This window comes from Protomyctophum parallelum, assembly GCF_964188405.1.
Source record: "Protomyctophum parallelum genome assembly, chromosome: 13".
NCBI lineage: Eukaryota > Metazoa > Chordata > Actinopteri > Myctophiformes > Myctophidae > Protomyctophum > Protomyctophum parallelum.
The window spans coordinates 50,340,398-50,356,402 of record NC_139708.1 but is presented as its reverse complement, the minus strand read 5'-3'; the positions used below and the strand labels follow the sequence as shown (position 1 = coordinate 50,356,402).

Sequence of the window (16,005 nt, the reverse complement as noted above, 5' to 3'; positions counted from 1 at the left end):
CAACATGATATCGGACGGTTAACAGTATTTTCTTCATATTTGGCTCCTTTTATTCATCATAAGTATCAATAATAACAACAAAGAAATCTGTTGGGTTCATAGTTTTGAAAGTGCCATAAAATATGCGATACAGTTTAGTTGACAGCCTATGATTGTGTGGCAGGAATGTTGATCACAATTCTATAGAATTAGAATTCTAACGCATACTAATGAAGTAGAACTCCCCAGCACAATGAACTCCCCAGCAGTATAATATTCCTCCAAATCACAAAGAAACCCACAGATTAAAAAAAACAAAACAAAAACTGTATACACTGTTTTTCTGATTTCCATAATTACATAGATACTGTATATATACACGCACACACAATGTCAAACAGGCAGACTGGCGTACAAATTACATATTATGAGCACAAGCACACACACACACACACACACACACGCACACACAAAGGCACACATGCTCTCACACTCATAAACCATCATCAGTGGTTAATGTATGTGAAACACACACATTCACGCTCGCTCGCTTGCACGCGCGCGCGCGCACACACACACACACACACACACACACACACACACACACACGCACTGAAACTTTTTTTGTACACCAAATAAGTCTAGTAAAAAAAAAAGACATTAGCTGATTTTTCCTCTTTTTTTCCCTCTTAAACCAAGCTGAATCAGTCTCCATCATCAAATAATTAGCCACTTAAACCCTATATATATATATATATATATATATATATATATATATACTTCGTTGACTCGGAGTACCACAGGGTTCTGCCAGGCCCCCTCATATAATTTCTTACCGAAAATAGCCGATATACAAGCTCACAATGCGTCATGTTGTGACCCGCTGTGAGCTTGCAGATCTGCTATTTTCGCCGCACAGAATATAATGGACCCATATAGGTTTCAAGTGGTTAAAACCCCATTGTTCCTGTTTTGTGAACACAATTAAATCCTTAGTTGTGTTAAAGGGACACTTCACCCTTTTTGCAAAAATATATTTGTTAATGACGTTTAGAAGCTTTAGAACACTTTCCTGGGGGTCTTTATGTGTGTAATGTGTGGTTTTAGCTATTTTAGATTGTAGCAGTGAGCACAGTGTCTCTGATGTCATGGACACTGGTCTCACTACCTTCCTGGACTACAATTCCCATAATTATTTGTGCACTGCTCCTCCTTGTGGATAGGAAGAGAGCTGTCTTACTGAGACAACATGTAGTCCAGGAAGGAAGTGAGCCCAGTGTCCATGACAACAGAGACACCGGGCTCACTGCTACAATCTAAAATATCTAAAACCACATATTACACACATAAAGACCCCCAGGAAAGTGTTCTAAAGCTTCTAAACGTCATTAACATATTTCTTTTTGCAAAAAGCGTGAAGTGTCCCTTTAACAACCAGAGACAGGCAGACGGACCTGATGGCAATAAGAAGTTAGAACACAGGGCAGTTTGGCAGCTTCTAGAAATTAAACAGAAACAGACTTGATTGGCCCAGAATCTCCCCTATACCCATTCACCCCTCCCTTTTTCAACACTCAACACTGGCCAGTGTCTCAAATAACAACATCCCTGCAGTGTACACATTCCTATACAAATCTGAATCACTTAGGTTCATATGTTCTCTAATTACTACTAGTCCAGTCTTGGAATCAATCCACTGTGAAGTTCAACAATAAGCATGTATTATTATTTTAATAGTCTTGTGAAAGTATGTTCGGGGATTATCTTTGACACCTTTCACACCTTTTCTGTTTAAAGGAACTCATTCCACCCGCACCAGGTGAGCTCATGCCTCTACCAACATGTTGTTTGATCAGAGATAAGAATGCATTTTATTTCTTATTTGCTACAAAGCAGTGGAGTCAGGGTGTGATTTGAGACATGGCTTAATGTTACAGTCCACCTACCCAACTACCTACCCAACTACCTGCCCACCTACCCAACTACCTACCTACATACCCAACTACCTACCCACCTATCTACAGAACATGAGATATTGCACTTGGTCACAAATATTGTCATTGTTGCTGTCATGTATTTTTCTTTTTTTTCCTTATTTATTTTCTTCTTATTTTTTTTTTTTACAGCATAATATAAACTACTAGTTTAAGTCACTTTTTGAGACACACAGTACAGTATGGCACTTAATTGTTCTCTAAATTCAGAAACATGCAGATTCAATACATGTCGTCAGTTGTAACTGCAGCAGTGAAAAAGGGACAAACAAAATAATACCTAAATCACCCCCCATTTTTGTTTGGCATGAAAATAAAATTCAACAATTGCTTTCGAGGTGCTACAAAGACTGAACAAATGACTTCTTTTTTTTTTAAACGTATAGGCTACTGTATGTGAGAGACTGCTGCACTGTGTTTCATAATCTCACTTAGATTTTTGGTGGAGTCACTATAAACCTGTCGACAGTCTGTATCCCTCCTTTTTGTTAAAGGTTGAACCGAGGACGAGTTTCAATACTGCAGAGTGGCAACATCTCCTGTCCTTCCTCCTTGCATTCACTAGAACCCTTTAACCCATTCTGACCTGAGATCAGATTCTAAAAAGGTCTTCTACATCCTGACAGTTTTCTGAAAAAGCTATGTTTCTATGTCAGTCGTTCTTTGATAAAAATAAATAAATAGCAGACCTACAAGCTCGTAGCGCGCCACTCGGTGGCGCGCTACGAGCTTGTAGATCTGCTATTTTTCAATAGCTAAAGCATAGCATAATGCTAACACCAAAAGGGGTTCTAGCTACAGGAGGTCAATGTCTCCTGTCCACTACTACATAGTCCATGGAGGAAATTGCTGGAATGTTAAAGTGAGAAAGAGAAAAGAAACAAAAAGAATGGACAGAAGTCAGCGGTGGAGGAATAAGCCACTTCTACGCTATCGAAACTCGCCCCGAATCCAGTGGTGAACGAACGACAACATCACGTATATGACATCACATTCTTCCTATACTCTGGTCTCATTCCATCCCCATAATAAGCCTCTCTCTCTCGCCCCCTCTCTCTCTCCATCCATAAGCCTCTCTCGCCCCCTCTCTCTCTCTCTCTCTCCATCCGTCAAACCCAACGTTTTCCTCCTAGTAAATGGGAACCTGGTACGTGGGCGCCCCGTTGTTCTCGGTGAACGGCGGACTCTGGTAGGTGTCCGTGGTCTCGGTGGCGCCCTCCGGTGCGTTGGACGGGTAGGGCTGAGCGGGCTGCGGGGCGCCACCGTCCACGTGGTCGGTGGTGAACAGGGTCATGTCGGTACCGAGGAGGTACTTCTGGACCGCGCGCACCGTCAGGCCCGCCTAAAGACAGAGGAGGGAGAGACCCAGATCAGGGCAGGCAGAGGAAGGGAAAGAGATACAGGCAGCTATTCATGTGTTTATGAGGTGACAGTACTTCATTGGACCCCTTGGTGTGGTTGTTATGTCATGTGTTTATGAGGTGACAGTACTTCGTTAGAGCCCTTGGTGTGGTTGTTATGTCATGTGTTTATGAGGTGACAGTACTTCGTTTAAGCCCTTGGTGTGGTTGTTATGTCATGTGTTTATGAGGTGACAGTACTTCATTAGAGCCCTTGGTGTGGTTGTTATGTCATGTGTTTATGAGGTGACAGTACTTCATTAGAGCCCTTGGTGTGGTTGTTATGTCATGTGTTTATGAGGTGACAGTACTTCATTGGACCCCTTGGTGTGGTTGTTATGTCATGTGTTTATGAGGTGACAGTACTTCATTAGAGCCCTTGGTGTGGTTGTTATGTCATGTGTTTATGAGGTGACAGTACTTCTTTGTATTTAGGGTTTTTTTTCCTGGAGGCTGAAACCTTGACGGTCAAACGTGCCAATGAAAAATAAACGGTGATATAGTGACATCACAATATCATTCCCTCCCCTAACCACTCCCCCTTCATGTGGATCACCACCCACCAGGACAACCAGGCATACTTAATAAACTGTTGGGCGTGACCACATAAAAACCTCATGACAAATACTCAAAGATTCTTCTACGAGAAGGGCCAGGTAGGGCCCGGCCTTATTTTTCGGGCCTATTGAGAACTATTTAACCCATTCTGACCTGAGATCAGATTCATACGAGGTTTCCGCCGGACACACACTGGTCTGATTAACCCATTCTGACCTGAGATCGGATTCTAAAAATGTCAGTCGCTCTTCGATTTTTTCAAAAATAGCAGACCTACAAGCTCGTATCGCGCCACTCGGTGGCGCGATATGAGCTTGTAGATCTGCTATTTTTCAATAGCTAAAGCATAACATGATGCTGACACCAAAATGGGTGCCCGGTTAAATGGACAGGTATCAGTCAACAGGCCCGTCTAGAGTTTAAATGGACAGGTATCAGTCAACAGGCCCGTCTAGAGTTTAAATGGACAGGTATCAGTCAACAGGCCCGTCTAGAGTTTAAATGGACAGCTATCAGTCAACAGAGCCCGTCTAGAGTTTGAATGGACAGGTATCAGTCAACAGGCCCGTCTAGAGTTTAAATGGACAGGTATCAGTCAACAGGCCCGTCTAGAGTTTAAATGGACAGGTATCAGTCAACAGGCCCGTCTAGAGTTTAAATGGACAGGTATCAGTCAACAGGCCCGTCTAGAGTTTGAATGGACAGGTATCAGTCAAAAGGGAGACATCGAAGAGGAAGGACAGGTGGAGAAGGATCAACATAATGGAATGGTCAGCTCCATATATGGAGATTTAAGGGTTTGAGGTCAGATTGCTGGCCGGCTCCATATATGCAGATCTAGGTGATGATCCAGTCTTCTCCATGTATGGCTATGCAGGGTTTGGTGAGGTCAGTGTTGTGATCTTCATATATGGAGATGGCCATAACTTACTTCCTGGACTACATGTTATCTCAGTAAGACATCCCTACCCCTACCCACAAGGAGGAGCAGTGCACCAAAGCATTATGGGAATTGTAGTCCAGGAAGTAAGTGAGCCCAGTGTCCATGACATCAGAGACACTGGGCTCACTGCTAGAATCTAAAATATCTAAAACTACATATTACACACATAAAGACCCCCAGGAAAGTGTTCTAAATCTTCTAAACGTCATTAACATATTATTTTTTTGCAAAAAGGGTGTCAAAAGTGTGTCCCTTTAAGGGACCAAACTTGGCCTACTCAGGTAGATTAGGCCATGTTTTTATGACTGTAGACAAAAGCAAACAAGAGCAACATCTAAAAACAAAACCCAATATATGGCTAAAGCTTGGGATATGAAAATGAAACCTTACCCAGGTGATTATGGAGAAGGAGGAGGCTAAATGAAACCTTACCCAGGTGATTATGGAGAAGGAGGAGGCTAAATGAAACCTTACCCAGGTGATTATGGAGAAGGAGGACTAGGCTAAATGAAACCTTACCCAGGTGATTATGGAGAAAATGAAACCTCACTGTTACGAAGGAACGAAGTGCCTCTCCGACGTCATAACCAGTCAGAGGTGACGTCTCTCTGACATACCTCTGACATCTCAACACTTAGTATAAATATAGGTGCCTACGCGAGCAAGGATGGATTTAAGCTAAGAACCAAGATCGTGACATCGACCTAAGGACTTTATACCAGCTCGCCTCAAGAGACCCCACATCCATCCCTTGCGATACTTCGCTAGGGTTGGCATCTCTCTGCATTATCCCAGACCAGATCAGCCCTTGACTACACTTACCCAGGCGATTATGGAGAAGACTGGGAACCTTACCAAGGTGATGATGGAGAAGACTGGGAACCTTACCCAGGTGATTGTGGAGAAGACTGGGAACCTTACCCAGGTGATGATGGAGAAGACTGGGAACCTTACCCAGGTGATTATAGAGAAGACTGGGAACCTTACCCAGGTGATTGTGGAGAAGACTGGGAACCTTACCCAGGTGATTGTGGAGAAGACTGGGAACCTTACCCAGGTGATTGTGGAGAAGACTGGGAACCTTACCCAGGTGATTGTGGAGAAGACTGGGAACCTTACCCAGGTGATTGTGGAGAAGACTGGGAACCTTACCCAGGTGATTGTGGAGAAGACTGGGAACCTTACCCAGGTGATTATGGAGAAGAAGGAGAAGACTATAGCAGCCCGCGCTGCATCCGCCCCCGCGTTGAGTGGCAGCTCATCCGGAGTGGTCTGAGACCACTGATTGGCCAGGAAGCAGAAGCTCACAAAATACAGGAAGGTCCAAAAACCTGAATAAGCCAATGAGAATGTTTAGGTTACTAATACAATAACAAAAAAATGCGCTTTTCTAAATACCCAAAGCGCTTTACATAGGAACACTATAGGAAAGGACTTTAATAAGAAAGAAAAAAAAAGAAAAAAAAGAAGCAAAACATAACAGATACAACAACAGCACAGGGTTAAAAAGATAAAAGGATAAACGAGGCCTCAGCTGGGGAAAGCTACAGTATCCTGAAGAGGTGGGTTTTGAGTGAGGTTTTGAAGGAGAGGAGAGAGGGAGCAGCTCTGAGATGGTTGGGGAGTTCATTCCAGAGTTTGGGGGCCGAAACATAGAAGGCCCTGTCCCCCCAGGTGTCCCCCAGGTGCGGTACTTGGCCTTGCGGACCTTCAGGAGGTTGGCTTCAGTGGACCTGATGTGACTTATGCCACACCCCCCGCTCCTCAGCCACTGATTGGACTAATAGACGCCTTACGTCGTCACACTGTAAAGCAACAGCATGCGCACGGCGCATACGGGCAGCACCAGAACCCTGCCTCTCATAAGATGCAACGGAGACACCATCAAACTTTGCAGATTGTCTTTGAACAATAATAGCAATTCAAATCAGTTGTCCTCAAAACCACACCTCCGGTCGCTGTCATAAGAACGGGAATTCTACAACAGGTCGTTTTGAGGAAGCAATCTGATTGGTTGAAACGGCCTTCTAGCCGTGGGTTAAACCAGCACCATTCACCACCTAATCAAAACAAATAATTCCCCCGTGTCCCCTAGGTTAGGTACCCTCACAAAAAACATGCAGTAATCCTGGTCTCTAAACTGCCTCCCCCTGGCCAGCCGGGGCGCCTGATGGAGGGGAAAGGAACTGGTTGGAATAACGTGTTCCTTCCACGCGCTACGTCCAACCAGGGAAACTCCCCCCTGTCAGGCGTAAAGGAGCAACTTGGACACTCAGGCATGAAGGAAGCATGAGTTCAAGTCCGTTGCTCTCCCCTTGTCCCCCATATATGGGGACTAGGTTGGTGGAGGGTGTGTAGAGCCCAGGATCACATTAGATGATTGACACAGGGGTGAAAAATGGGTTACAAAATTGTGGGATAAAAAATATATTTAAGGCCCAGGCGGTGGCGTAACCGTCTGGGCACCCGACTGGTAATCCAGTCGCAGTGTGCCGCGGGTTCGACTCCCGAGCCCGACACGGCCTTTACTGCATGTCTTCCCCCCATCTCTCTCCCGTTTCCTGTCAGCCTACTGTCTGTCCCTTCAAAAACTAATAAAAGGCGTAAGCCGCAAAAAAAAAAAAAATATATATATATATATATATATATATATATTTAAAAACAAATAATAATAATTCAGCTGCTCTTTTTTCCCAGAGCGCTAGCAAACTTGGTGGCTAGGCTAGCTAGTTTCTTGGCACATTTGTGGTCGTAGTGACTACATCTGTCATTAAAAAAATATATTTTTTCAGCGATTTTCTTAGTTTTAAGGGTAATTGTTTAACGTGATTATTGCCACGACAGTGATGCGGTAGGGGAACGAGACGGAGTCGAGTTCCGCAAGTGTAATATTGTGTAGAATTGCTTAAGTGCGCTCGTGATCAACACGGCAGCAGAGCCTGTTTGTCCACGGCTGCACGCGCACCTGCAGCCCAACGAGTATAATTTATGCTTCGTCCCGCGATGGGGTGTCGCTCATGCCACTGCGATGCCACTGCATCCGTGACGTGATGTGAGCTTGTATATCAGCTGTTCTCTGTGCTTTGAAGTATAAATGTCTCCTAGGGTGCACCTCACTATAGCCAACACACAAGAGGAGGTTGAATGGACTGAAACCAGCGCTCCCCAAAACAACAGATTTTTTTCTTTTTTCAAATGTGTTCACCAAAGTGGGTTTTAGTTACCTTTTTAGAATTAGACTTCCTTTTTTCTGATTTTGGCCGTCATTTTAGAACCTTGTTTTTACTAACTTGTGTCATTGTATTTCCTTGATGTATGTTGAATCTAGTTTGCATTATTGAGGATTTAGTTGACACAATAAAATAAAATGGCGATAGTATTCCATGTGGGGCAGACGGCCTGTCACAGCCAGATTTGGGAGAGCTTTGTTGTTTGCGAGGAAAGCGATCGTTTTCGTCTCAGATTTAGTCCGACGGAGCGTCACAGTATAACTCTATGGAGGGGGCGCTCACGTGACGTCACAGCTAAAATACTGAATAGTCAACTCAACTCAATAAACCCAGAAACTCTCAACCATCTTAGGACGGCATGGGAGCAGGACCTGGGGCTAGAATTGCCCGACCCGACATGGAAGACGGCTCTGAGACTGGTTCACAGTTCCTCAATCTGTGCTAGACATAATCTCATCCAATGTAAGATCATTCACCGGGTTCATTACACGAATGCACGATTAGCACAGATATTTCCAGACATTAATGATGCATGTAACCGCTGCTAGCCTGTCACACATGTTTTGGTCATGCCCTAGGCTGGTGGACTTTTGGACAGCCATATTTCAATCATATTCTGACATATTGGGTGTACCTATCCCACCCAACCCGTTAACGGCCTTGTTTGGCATTCCCCCAGGGACTAACATTCCTCTACACCTTAAGAGAATAATGTCCTTTACCTCTCTTTTAGCCAGACGTCTTATACTCCTGAAATGGAAACAAGTTTCCCCACCTACACATAACGGATGGATAAAGGACGCACTATTCTACCTTAAACTTGACGCCCTTTGTTGATCACGTAAAAACCCTGATGGTTGTCCCAGAGATGAGCGATATTTGAAATATTTCAACTATATAATGGTGAACGCATTAGGCCTATGTGTCGTCGTCGTCCCCCCCCCCCCCCCCCCCCTTTCCTCCTTTCTTCTCTTCCCCCTCCCCCTTCTCCTTTTAATTTAATTTATTTACTTCTTCTTTTTCTTGTATTTTTTGTAATTTTCCCCTTCTCCAGTATTGTCTCTGCATTGGGGAAGAGTGGGTGGGCATAGTGGGTGGACGGGAGGAAAATGAGGGGTGCCTTAAAGGTTTTATGACATTCATTTTCATTTATTTTTCTTTTTTCTTTTAGGTATTATGACCTCAATTACACCCCAAAAACCTGAACTTTGAACATTCAGTGGATTTTCTGTGGTCTGAAGTTTTCTTTGGGTTTGGAAGGCCTTTGAGCTACAATGAAAACAGGCAACACGGTGAAACAGTGACATCTGCTGGCAAATCCCATTGACATATATGGGATTTGCAGTAAGTGATGTCACTTACTGCCGGCAAATCAGAGCACCTGTTTGAGCCAGAAAACCCAGATAACAGAAAATCTACTGAATGTTAAAAGTTCATGTTTTTTGGTTGCAATTGAGATTAGAAAACCTAAAAAAAATAAGAACAATTCAAAACCTTTTTTTAATGTCACAATCCCTTTAAGACGTATGTATTAAAATGTATATGCTGACATGAACAAGGACCCCACATGGGAGGGGAAAAAATGTAAAAAACCAATAAAAAGATATAAAAAAAGAAAATACTGAATAGTAATAATCTCCTCGAAGCTCGTATCTATATCTCCTCACCTGAGAAGCCCACGTCAGCATCACCGCCTTCTTCCTGTCTTTGATGGAGCTGATGGAGGCGAACTTGAAGTCCAGCAGGAAGAAGAAGGAGCAGGCCAGCAGACCCACCAGGCCCACGAACACGCCGTAGTTACAGGCGTCGGCGTTCTTGTTGAACACGCAGTGGAGACGCTCGCTGCCCATGTTGACGTAGCCTTCGTTCACGATGGAGGCGAACACCACCAGAGAAAATATCTGAGGGACGGGATGGAGGGAGAGAGAGAGGAGAGAGAGAGAGAGAGAGAGAGGAGAGAGAGAGAGAGAGAGAGAGAGAGAGAGAGAGAGAGAGAGAGAGAGAGAGAGTTGGGTTAACCACTTTAACCCTGTATATTATACAGCAACACGTTTAGTTACTGTGATGACCCATCCCATGGGGGTGTGTGTGTGGGGTTGGTTTGGTTGGATACTAATTGTTGTTCTCTGTCCCTGTGTATAGGAGGAGAGTGCCAGCCTGCTGTAGCCTGGTTAATAAACAGACTTTTGCCAACGGCTGATTCGGTCTGGTTTATTAACCAGGCTAAGCCTGCTGAGGTGTGTCTTGGGGATTGACACACCTGGTCCCAATTATCCCCTTGGGTATAAAAGCAGGCTGGCTGAGGCCATTCTCTCTCTCTCTCTCTCCCTTGCACAGGTCACACTGCCTGTTTGGTTATGCTTGTTTGAAGTAGTTTCAGTTCAGTTGCTTTCTGCACTCGCACATACAGTCCATGTTCACACAGCCATACACACTTTACACTACGGATGTCACTGACCATTCACACCTCATACATTTTGCACCGTTCAAGCCTTATTTTAGTTAGAAACAAAATAATGTTAAGTTTAATCCTGTGTGTCGTCTCCCTTTTTGTCATGATGTGAGCCAGTTCATGACAGTTACACTAAACACGTTGCTGTATAATATACAGGGTTAACCACTTTAACCCTTTTATATTATACAGCAACATGTTTAGTTACACTATAGTTGCGTTACACGCGAGCTCCATTGTTTGCCGAATGTACACCTATTATGACATGCCCCCCGAAATAGGGAAACATGGGGACACTATAGGCCGGGTGTCATGTGGTTAACTTAACCATTCTGACCGGGCACCAATTTTGGTGTTGGCATCATGTTATGCTTTAGCTATTGAAAAATAGCAGATCTACAAGCTCATATCGCGCCACCGAGTGGCGCGATACGAGCTTGTAGGTCTGCTATTTTTGAAAAATCGAAGACACTTTTAGAATCTGATCTCAGGTCAGAATGGGTTAATAATGAAACTGTCAGGATGTAATAGACATTTTAGAATCTGATCTCAGGTCAGAATGGGTTAAAGGCACAGGTGTCTGAAGCTGGAATGGTTGTGGTTCTAATGAGTGACTTTCAGTGAGACGCATGGCACACATTCATTTCAAATGTCACGCACGCACACACACACACACACACACACACACACACACACACACACACACACACACACACACACACACACACACACACAGACGCCCGTACTGTACACACCTCACCAACAAAAGAAAACAAACCGCATCCGAACATGGTATGAATGAACATGTACGTGAGCGTGATCAGAACAAAGACATGACCTAATTTTCTCTCTCTCTCTCTCTCTTGAGTGAGTGACTGGAGAGGTGGATGCTTCACTTCCCTTTAAGAATCACACGGACCTGGGGCTGTGTGTGTGTGTGTGTGTGTGTGTGTGTGCGTGCGGCGCGTGCATGCGTGCGGCGTGTGCGTGTGTTTTGTTTGTTTGTTTGTTTGTTTGTTTATTAGTGAGTAGTGAGAGAGTACAGTAATGTGCACGTGGAAATCAAGTGCGTGATTTATGTGTGTGTGTTTGCGTGTGTGTGTGTGTGTGTGTGTTTGCGTGTTCAGACAAATGGAGCGATTGTGTGGATGAAAAGTGTGTATTCATGTGTGATGATGCTGGATGTGCGTCACATGGTGCAGGGGGGGGGGGGGGGGGGGGGGGGGGGACATGAGGTCACCGCACTGTAGATCACTAGGGTCCCAAAGTGGGGTCCGGGAACCCCAGGGGTCCTTGAGGGAGTTCCAGGGAGTCCCCATCCCCCCTTTTCCCCTCACTGTATATGTTTCTTTTCCCTTTTTGCTTCCTTTATGATGAATTCCTGTTCTGTTCTTGAACTATATAGAAGTGTCTATTTGTACGTCTCTAAATGTTTTGATGAATTGAACAATGTGGACCCTCTTGTAAACAAGTGTAATGCTTAATTGGGTCGTCCACTCACAGTTAACAGTCTTTGTATTGAGTTTGTGCTTGAAATGTACTGTAATTCTGCAGACTGTTAATAAATATTTCAATCAGTCAATCAATCAAAAACCATTTGGTTCCATTTGTACACTCTCAGAGTTAAATGAACATAGATTTTTACAATATAAATTGGGGGTCCCAGAGATATAAATGTAATTAAATGCCGGTCTGTAGACTAATCAATGCATGTCAAACTGGGGGTCCTTGGAAGTAGTGTAAAGATCTTCTCTTATGGGGGGGGGGGGGTCCCTGGCATTATATCTTCAAATGGGGGTCCGCGGGCTAATTAGTGTCAATTTGGGGGTCCTCGACATGAAAAGGTTTGGGAACCACTGCTGTAGATCACTGGTTCTCAACCTGGGCCACTGGTGGGTCCCCCAGATAATTGCCGAAACACAAAGTCTGTAATGATAACATAACAAACATGAATATTAAAAAGCGGATACCAAAAGAATAAGACCTTAAACTATACGCTAGTTCCATTGACCCAAAGGTGGAACACAATCGAACGACTGATCATTCAAATAAACATGCTCTTAAAATGCACAAAGCCAACCCTTATCTGACCACTTAACACAGCAGCTGAAGGGCTAGCCATCAATGGGTGGGCCATGAATGCTTTCACCATTTCCAAGTGGACATGGTGGCGCCTGCTGTAACCAGCACTGCCGAGCTTGGGCGGCGAATCACGGTCCTGGATTCACTGCGCCTCGCAGCCCCGCCCCGTCTGCCAAAAGCCAATCACACTTTGTGCCTGTCAGAGAGCACCAATAGCGCCCCAGCTGCAGCCTCGCCAAAAGCCAATCACAACGGTGCGGTTGCACCTGCATCTACAGACAGACCGCACCACTCAGTTCACACGGGTGGGATTTTTCTTTCATTCACGCTTTCAAATTCTTTCTCTGATCATCCCGTCCCCCGTCCCCCCTATGGGAGAAAGTGTGCAGACTGTAGAGAGACAGGACACAAAGAGCAGATTATTATATAGTTAACTAAAACTAAACAAATAAATGAATTAAAGAAATTGATTAAAAAACGATAACTTGAAAGTGTATGTGTTTACAATACTACTACAGTAATTGTAAAATTTACAAAACTAAAATAATTGAGAAAGTTTCTCCAGTTTTTATGCAATATAATTCATACATAAGCCTAGTATTATGGGTGGATGTGACATCTATCTTCCAATTTGTTAGCTGTGGCAGCTTTAACTGTAAATCCATTTTTAAAATGGTATGTACTTTTTGTTACACAATACGTTTTGTGACATTTTTGAATCTCACCCTGACAAATACAATAAAATCACATCTGTGTGAAGTGAGTGTTGCAACTCTGTGTGGGGGTCACCGGGGGGGGGGGGGGGGTGTCCCCGGAACCTCCAGATCCACAGAATGCCATGGTTTCCACAGAATGCCATGGTTCCGGCGAGCTGCCCCGCAAAGACAAGACTGCGCCACTCAAAGACACAGACAAGACTGCACCACTCAAAAAACCAAAACTAACACTAAAACTCACTTGAATAAAACTGGTAAACAAAAACTCTCTCTCTGTCTCTCTCTGACACACGCACGCACACACACACACACACACACACACACACACACACCCTCACACACACACACACACACACACACACACAGCACACACATCAGCTGACAAACACTTGGTGGCAGAATAGGGCCATGTGATGTCTGCTCCCACACTATGCACCTCACAAATCCACACGCGCGCGCACACTCTCTCTCTCTCTCTCTCTCTCTCTCTCTCTCTCTCTCTCTCTCTCTTACACACACACACACACACACACACACACACACACACACACACACACACAAGGGTTTGGGTCATATGATACAGATCAAACACAATGGGGTAAAGTGGCTCCATATCTCACTATGTGTGTAGCGATGCTCACAGTGAGTATATTATGCAGTATACCTCACTCGCATTTCAGAAAATCCTCGTATTTTCAATTGGAGAAAAAAAAGAGTCAAAGACCTTTACGTTAGATAAACCCCCGTGCTACACCTTTACGTTATAGATAAACCCCCGTGCTACAGGCCTAATGAGAGCCTTGGAACATGATGCGTCAATTTCCACATGGATCGCACGAGAAAACAGTTCAATAATCTCCAATAGCAGACGTTATAGGCTACAGTTCATGTTATCGCTTTCAGTTCAATATATGAGGAAGTTATATCAGGATAACTTAAGGATGATCTCTCTCTCTCTCTCTCTCTCTCTCCTAACCTGGGTCTCCCATGTGGAACACACACACACACACACACACACACACACACACACACACACACACACACACACACACACACACACACACACACACACACACACACACACACACGTCACACTAATCCGTTCTCAAATCATATATTAAAGGCTATAGGTGTGCTGCCATGCTCATTTCAGCACTGTGGATAGCATTAACCCAGCTATTTCAACCAATTGCTTGGTCAGAAGAACTATATAGGCCTATACTGTACCTGTATAATATAAATATTTCATTACACTTTTGTCTTTTATCTCCTTTTTTGGGCGACTACTCTGGTTCTATACCAGTGTTTGGGAACCTGGAACCATAGCATCTTAGCCTATATATTCCAAGCAGCCTAGTGATCCATCCTGGTCCACTGCACAGACGATGCACTGGACGCAGTATTATTATGAAACGTTAGGAAACCACCACGTTGTTTCCAGACCATGGCGTCCGTTAATGATCACCCACCAATCAAAGATGCCAATGACGCGCGCATCTCGTGACTGCATGGCCCCACGCACGCACGCACGGCACGGACGGACGGACGCACGGACGACCGTGTTCTGCTAAATAGGCATAGATAGATATTAGGGATTCCCAAATCAGATAACTGGTATGGTTTCTGTATAGCCTATATCATATGAAAAATAACCTTAAGTTAAAAATGTCCAGAGCGACGAAGAAAAGCGACTATAATCTCTGCAGTCTCAAAGCTGGCCGAGTTCGTTAATTCATGCCTAGAGAATGAAAATGAAGCGACGGCCACATTTTTATGAGGTTGTGGAATGCTGGAGAATGATTATGGTGGTCTGGTCGCTGTACTGTACACATGCATTTCCATATCGGGCCAGGCAGGCATAACTAAGGATAAGGCCCTGTATAGCATCCTATTAGTCGACACACATATGGACCATCGGCTAGGCTACTGTAATGCACTGATACACCATTAATGAGCGGACGTAGTATAGCCTATATAGTCTGTTTCAAATTAAATAGCCCAGGCCTATAGTAGCCCAAAACATCTGGAAATAAATGCCATGGTCCCTATATAGTCAACCGAATTATCATTTATTACAGGATAACAATAATCATGTATCCACATAGACAGGCCTGAAGGCAGCAGTGCAGCACAGTCAACACAGACCCGGCCGGCCCATCAATTATTATCATCGGTAGATTTCCTATAGAGCCTAATTTGCGGCTGGAACACGTCACGACACGGCCGGGTCCCATTGAGCAGCAGCAGCGACAATTAACACACACACACAGAGAGAGAGAGAGAGAGAGAGAGAGAGAGAGAGAGAGAGAGAGAGAGACCCTCGGTCGTGCGTTACGTTACCCACCCAGGACAGGACCCGCAGGATGGTCTGCGGCTGCTTGGCGAAGGCTATCGGGTCGATGGTGGATCCGGCCCGGCCCGCTCCGAACGAGCCCACTCCGTCCATCTTCTGTTAAACAACGTCGCTGCTCTCTCTCGGTGCGCTCCTCCTCTCGGCTCCAGTGTCCAGTCCACGGCTGGATGGATGGGGCTGCTTCTGTATGGATGTAGCCAGGAACGGGTCCTCTCTCTCTCTCTGTAGCCAGGGACAGGGTCTCCTCTCTGGGCTGTATGGATGTATTATAGCCGGGACGGGTCCTCTCTCTCTCTCT

The 16,005-nt window shown here is 44.7% G+C and overlaps 1 protein-coding gene across 1 annotated transcript; it reads right to left on the bottom strand.

Moving 5' to 3' along the window:
• Positions 1-3,102: 3,102 nt before the first annotated feature.
• On the bottom strand, positions 3,103-15,800 carry syngr3a (synaptogyrin 3a; the record flags this gene model as incomplete). Its single annotated transcript, XM_083779685.1, is given in 5 exon segments — positions 3,103-3,315; positions 6,060-6,205; positions 9,772-9,786; positions 9,789-10,005; positions 15,699-15,800. Coding segments are annotated over 5 exon segments (693 nt in total).
• Between the last annotated feature and the right edge of the window lie 205 nt (positions 15,801-16,005).